Source organism: Mangifera indica, chromosome 3 (genome assembly GCF_011075055.1).
Source record: "Mangifera indica cultivar Alphonso chromosome 3, CATAS_Mindica_2.1, whole genome shotgun sequence".
Classification (NCBI taxonomy): Eukaryota; Viridiplantae; Streptophyta; class Magnoliopsida; order Sapindales; family Anacardiaceae; genus Mangifera; species Mangifera indica.
The window spans coordinates 4,834,355-4,841,396 of NC_058139.1; the positions used below are offsets into that span (position 1 = coordinate 4,834,355).

Sequence of the window (7,042 nt, forward strand, 5' to 3'; positions counted from 1 at the left end):
AACAAAATAAAATCATACAACTTGTTTTTATTTAATGAAGATGACAGATGGACAATGAGTTACAACCTTTGATTAATAACAGACAACACAAAACTCAACATTCGATCTGCTAAAATGGGCTGACGGAAGTCGCTCTCATAAGGAAGAGAAGAGATGATGCAAAGTGGGACAAGATATTTTGAGAGATAAATGACTCGCTCAATTCTTTTACAAAGTATTTTAACTCTTATAAATGAAACAGTTTAGCAAAACTCACCGTTTCAAATCTTTACTTCAGTATTCCCTCGTTATAGTTAAATATTGTGTGCGTGTGTGTATAGATATAGATAAAACATTTTAGCTCTTAGAAAAAGTCTCCTGACAATTAATGTTGAGATCTGTTTAGTCACAAATTGCCATCAATGCTGAATTAAGATGAGAAAATAATTATTGAACATTGGAGAACAACTTAGAATTGCAGAAAATAGAACACATTCGAACGGCACTATAATTAGCTGATGCCACAGACACAAGTGTGTAACAAGAAAATGCAAGCATAACAACTAGCTAGGGCGCACATATGAAGTCAGAGGGGAGATTCTTTCCGCAGGTGTTGATAAGCAAGCTGAGAGATATAGGGATATTTATATTGATGCCAAGGACATTAGCTTTAATGGCTGTGCAAAGACACACCGCAGCTTCAAGATCGAGAAGGCCTTGAAGTACTGAGCAACAAGGAGTATCAGGTGGGTTCCCAACAACAGCACCCACCACTTGACCATTAAGCAACTTAGCGCAGACTCCTAGTTTTATAGCATCTCTAGGGCAGCTTTTTGTAGATGTGGTTGGGTTTGGTATAGGGTTTAGGTTTGGCTTTGGTTGAAAACAAGTGTTGCAGCCACTTACATGCATGAAAAGCAGAATGTTGACAGACAGGAAGAGAGCGATTGGTAAAGATCGTATGGAATCCATTTCATTAACTTCAGTAAAATCTACTGATTAACTTGTTCTTAACTTTGTAAAGAAGAGATTAACCTTATAAATAGGGAAAATAAAGCAAGGCGTAACAAAATATTTACAAAGAGAGACGAGCCATGCATGTGAAGCAAGGCTGGCAAAGATCATCAAAAGTTAAGAAAGCCACGAATGTGAGTTGATATTATATTCAATGCACTGTTTTTGATTCCTACATGAATCACAAGGTCTACTAATTGGCATATTAGTCCCGTGACTTTAACTTTCCAGCATAGTACATTGTCTTTTTCCTTGTTGGGGACAAGTTTATATCGTGCATATATTTCGATGAATTAATATATAATTATTAAAAGGACTTTGTCATTATTAATTTTCCTTTTACGAAGCATATGTGATAAACTGCATTTTTATTTTACAAAAATTTTTCCTGCAATTATTAGGATATCATGGTGAGGTGAGATTAATTTTAATTTGTTTCTTTCTATGGGTGGTGAAAAGCCTTTCAAGACTATGAGAGAAACAGAACATGCGAAGTAAAATGAAGATACTTTTGGAAAATCTGTGTTAACCAACAAGAATCACAATGACAACTAATATTTCAAGTAAGTTTAAACTATTTATATCTTAACATTTCGTATATGAGAGGCCATATTATTTGAACTCTGATCTTTTATAAGTAAAATATTTTTTTCAATCACCCAACACATGCTATTGAAACATACACTCTGTTTTGATTTATTCTTCACATCCTCCCTCAAGTCATAGTGCAACAAATGGTTTGTTTTGAAGAATAATCAAAACCTACTTCAACGTATAAACTGTTGCTTTTATAAGTAAATGCTATATTATGACTATCACTGATACTGTAAATTATAGCTTTAGAAGTAACTCTTGTTGTAAAGCTAAAAACAGTAACTTCGCCGTGTACCTTTTTATCCATATGACTCCTTAATTTCTACGACATCATTTCTCTTTCATTATTCCATAAAAACTGGATAATCGACGTCAAACCGTACTGATAACACCCAAATTATGTCTCAACGTTTCAAACCTTGCTACTAACAATTGCTTAGTCAGGACATCTACAATTTGAAATTCAGACGAAACATATTGAACTAACATTCTTTTTGTAACTGTTTATTGTCTAATGAAATGAACCTCAAACTCTATATGTTTCGTTGTACTGAAGCACATAATAGAGGCCAACAAATTAGCACTCTAATTGTCACACCACACCACTACCTTCTTTGAATAAGAATATCCAAGTTTATCAAATAAACTACCCAACAAAACAACCTCTATGACAACTTGACTAAGGGCTCGATATTCAATCTTTGTAGATAAAAGAGAGACCACTTTTTGTTTGTGAGAACTCCATTGAATCAAGCTTTTGCCAAGAAAAAAAAACACAGTAGCCACTTGTTGACTTCCTATCTCCAGCCTAATTTACATCTGTATATGCCTCAATTTGAAGCTGATGAGGAGTAAACCAAAGATCATGATCAGTTGTCCTCTTGATATATTTAAGGACCATTTTGCAAGACGACCATTTTGCAAGACCACCATTGTAGAACTGTAGGAGTCTTAAGAAATTGACTTAGTTTGTTTACTACATAAGAAAGGTTTGGTCTTGACATGGTTAAATACTAAAGAGTTCTGATAGTATCTGCTTCGATAAAGACTATCTTTAAAATGTAACTCGATCCCAACGGTGTACCACCTGAAAGAGCCTCCCGCAAGTGTTCTGAGTATCATATCTGAGGCTTACTTTGATTGAGGAAGATGAAGACCATTGTTAGTTCTGCAAGCTTCAAACCCCAAAAAGTATCCTAACTGCCGCAAATCTTTTAAAGCAAACTGTGTATTCAGCTCCTTAACCGGTTCCATTCAGCAAAAATATTAATAACATATATCAATAGATATGTTCTAACTTCTTCAGTAATCAAGACAAATAAACTATAATAACCATGGAATTTTTAAAACCTTTTTCTAGCAACGCTCTTTTTAGTTTCTCATACAAACTCTTGGTGTTTGCTTCAATCGAAATGCTTTGTAAAGACTACAAACATATGTTGGCTGCTTAGAATTAATGAAACCTTAAGGTTGTGTCATGTACAAAACTTCCTCTATTTCCCCATTTAAAAATGCATTGTTTATGCCCATTTACTGTATAGCCCAATTGTGTGAAATGGACAAAGTAATAATAACCCTTATTATGGTTGATTTAACTATTGGACTAAAGGTTTTTAGGTAATCAATACCTTGTGTTTGTAGGAAACCACCCTTAGCTACTAATACGGCCTATAGCTTTTGCAATGTTCCTTCAGCATGAAACTTAGTCTTATGATTAACAACATGCATATTCTCAATCAATGGAACTAGAGATCAAGATGATTATATAACAATGTTGAGTACACTTTTTTCATGGCTTGAAATCATTTAGAATAAGCTAATGCTTCGACTACAGACTTGGGTTCTTTTGGTATAGACTCACGAGAAAGAGCTAGATGAGACATAGATTATGACAACAAAGCTGCCTTAGACTTGGTTGCCATTAGGTGTGTTTAGCAATTTGAGGTAGCAAACATTTGTCCTTAACTGAAGCTGAATACAAAGCTTTCACACAAACAACAATTGAGGTGGCCTGGATCAAGAGTTTATTATTAGAATTGGGACTAAGTTTCTTTACCCCTCCAATTCTATGGTGTGATAATCAAAGTGTCAGTTCACTAGCCGCCAATCTAGTCTAGCATGCTTGTACTGAACATATTGAAAGTTTTGCTTACAATGTTAAAGAGCAAGTTACAAACAAACCAGCTGTAATTTAGCATGCTCCCACGTAGTACCTAAAGGTTAACACCTTACCAAAGTTTCAGCTACTTCTCAATTTAATCAACTTGGATATGATTTTTAGGTCTTAAGGACCACCAGTTCATTCAGTAGTAGTTGGAAAATTTGAGAGAAAATTGAAAATTGCCATTGACCTTAATCCATTGGCTTTGATACCATAAAACAATTACTAAAAGTGTGAGGAGAAATAATAAAGACTTTATCACAAACAACGTAGAGAGAGAGAGATTGGAATTTTTCATTCATAAAACCTAATTTTACGAATTACAAAAGAATTCATACATCACTGATTGTCCAATGGGGGCAATCCTTGTGAAGAACAACCACATCCGTTCAATTTTTTTCTTTTTCTTTTTTGCTAAGAAAAAAATGAATAAAACAAAAACTACATCGCTAAAGTGTATAAGAACAAACTAAGTTCACCCTATCATAAAAGAAGGACAGCAGGATTTAAAAGGCAAAGCTAGGAAAACAAAAAATCACCTCTTAATCTACTATCTAAAATGCTCCAAAGATAGGGCTCGAAAGGGATAAAGGACCTACATACACATCTGTTCAATTTTTCAGAAAAGAAACAATAAAAACAGAAAATTGTTACCATTGGATAATAATCCTAAAACACTATAAGTTGTCGAAGAGAAGAAGAAATAACCAAAAAAAGAACTTCTTTATATCGTTTTGGACGGAACAAAACACTCCCTTTTAGTTTGTAAAACTTCGTCACTTCCTTGTTATCAATTCATAACATTTTTCATTTTAATCACTTAACGGGAATTGTCAAGACCATTAACTTCTTCAGTACTTCTTCTTCACCTTTAACGCTTCCCGTTATATTAACTCTCAGCCCTGATGTTCTTAAAATACGGATAGGCCTTTGAATTTCGTACTTATTAACAAATTTTATGCCCTCCGCCAGGGGGAAGAACTTGATTTCTGAAAGTTTTAACTTTTCCAACTTTGAAGATCATTTCTTAAGTTATTACAAGATACAAATTTTGACTCGATAAACGTTAGGATTGTCTGATTAAGATGGCTCCACAAAATGTGAAAAGAAGAAAAAAATTAACAAATCACGACAAAGTTTTATTTGAATATTCTAATCTAAGCTGAGCACACAATTTCATCCATATGATCTTGTGGAGCCCATATTGGTGGGTGTCTTAAGGTGCCCGTGACACAACAATGCAGCAAGCAACTTCCACTAAGAAAATGACAAGATGAAACCACTAATAACTGTAGAAGATCTTTACGTCAAACAAGGAAAATACAACTAGCTACCTTCTATCTCTAACTGTGTATTCATTATATTATTGAATAACCAACAGAATTGACGAGGAAAATCATGAATGAGTTGATTTATCAAGCATCTTCATCATGTCTACTTTTAAAATTTTTGTGTTATGTCTTTTGATCCTTTTGTGTCATGCTGAATTATGAATTTTCACAATGTTACATCTTGTATAAACATCCGGAAAAGAAGAAAAATGATATTTGGATCTCAGTGGTGGCCAAATAGAAAAGATTGATGTTAATATGTAAACGGTGATTAATTACTGAAAGAATAAGTTAGGCCAACTATGGGTGCAAGATTTATTTTGTATATTTCCTTTTTAGTCTCAGCCAAAACAACTAGTCTGATTTGAAAAGCTGGTACTGTAAGAAAATTTGGAAGATCTAGATGAAATTCAACGAAAATGAAAAGAAAAGAAAATTATGATAATCTAACGGGTAGGGGAAACGGCGCACTATTTTACATGCATTGATAATATGTGGTCAAAATTTATTTCGTCACGGCAGTATTGCACTTAGTTCTACAAGCAGAGATGACATGTTAAATGGGTATGCAAAGAATAAATAGATAAAAATTCAGTGCAAGCCATTAAATTGTTATAGATAGATCCTTAGATTGATGCGTGGTCAGGGATCAATATAGCAACTTCATTTCAACCTCACAAGCATCCAAAAATTTGCCCTAAATCTCTTTCGTTGCCAGCTAAAACTTCAAGAGTACACATGGGTGTATGGATTGTTCTATGGATTAATAATTATTAAATGCCACCACTCATGCTCCTTTAACCCTATAAAATCCCACCTTTAACAACAAAGTTTGCACCACAATTAATCTCAAATACTCTCCTTAAGCTTCTGCTATACTACTATTATAATCAGAAGCTGTCAGGATTTTAGACATGGCTTCAAAAACCTCAGCATCACTTGCCCTCTTCTTCGCATTCAACATTCTCTTCTTTACCCTAGTCACTGCATGTAGCTCTTGCCCTAAACCAAAGCCAACCCCCGGCTCGGGATCTGGCTCTGGATCAGGGTCGGGATCAGGCTCTGGATCAGGCTCAGGATCAGGGTCGGGATCAGGTTCAGGATCAGGCTCCGGATCAGGCTCAGGATCAGGCACGGGAACAGCTAACTGCCCTAGGGATGCTGTTAAACTAGGTGTATGCGCTGATGTGCTTGGTTCCCTGCTGAATGTGACGGTTGGCGCACCACCTGTAACTCCATGCTGTTCTCTCATTCAAGGCCTTGTTGATCTTGAGGCTGCAGTTTGCCTTTGCACTGTCATCAGAGGCAACATTTTGGGTCTCAAGCTTAATCTCCCAGTATCGCTCAGCTTACTTTTGAACGTCTGTTCTAGGAGAGCTCCCCCTGGCTTCCAGTGTGCCTAGTAATATTTCTATTTCTTTGTTTCCAACTTCTAAGATTATAAGTTATGCATTATCGTGTCGTTTGCTGCCAGTTTAACTCTCGTTGTGATGGTGTGATGGTATTCTGATTGTGGGCTGATGCTGAATAAGTTTGTCTTGCTTCCGTTGTTACTTGTCGCTATTGTGCTTCTCTTGAAAATAATATTCAACATGGTTTATACGTGTTTATTATAAACATGTCGATTGTTTTCTTGATCTCATACTCTCTTTTTATTTTTCTCAATGAAGATTTGGAGATAATTCCTGACAGGATCTTTTTAGGTTTTGGAAAAAAATTTAAAAAAAAAAAGTGATGACATTAGGTGTAACAAATAACACTACTCAAAGCGATCTAAATAAATTCATAATAAACTACAAAATGAAAGAAAAAATGTATGAAAAAAAATGAAAAATGATAAAAACTACAAAAGTCAAGTAGAACATAGATTTTGATACGCCAACAATCATCAGGACATAAAGGACCTAATGTGTGGTGGAGGCAGCTGGTTTCTCCTCTGAAGTTCCATTGTTTTTCCCTCATA

At 35.0% G+C, this 7,042-nt stretch overlaps 2 protein-coding genes across 2 annotated transcripts; one reads left to right on the forward strand and one right to left on the reverse strand.

The window, feature by feature from the left end:
- Window positions 1–546: 546 nt before the first annotated feature.
- LOC123210870 (14 kDa proline-rich protein DC2.15) lies at window positions 547–951 on the reverse strand. Its single transcript, XM_044629361.1, has one exon. The coding sequence runs from the start codon at window positions 949–951 to the stop codon at window positions 547–549; it is 405 nt and encodes a 134-aa protein (XP_044485296.1).
- A 4,918-nt stretch (window positions 952–5,869) lies between these two features.
- LOC123210259 (14 kDa proline-rich protein DC2.15-like) lies at window positions 5,870–6,716 on the forward strand. Its single transcript, XM_044628513.1, has one exon. The coding sequence runs from the start codon at window positions 5,994–5,996 to the stop codon at window positions 6,480–6,482; it is 489 nt and encodes a 162-aa protein (XP_044484448.1). The 5' UTR covers window positions 5,870–5,993; the 3' UTR covers window positions 6,483–6,716.
- Window positions 6,717–7,042: the final 326 nt, after the last annotated feature.

What these genes read in the sequence shown, in the direction of transcription:
- LOC123210259 (XM_044628513.1), top strand. Translation starts at nt 5,994, where the DNA reads ATGGCTTCAAAAACCTCAGCATCACTTGCCCTCTTCTTCGCATTCAAC.
- LOC123210870 (XM_044629361.1), bottom strand. Translation starts at nt 951, where the DNA reads ATGGATTCCATACGATCTTTACCAATCGCTCTCTTCCTGTCTGTCAAC.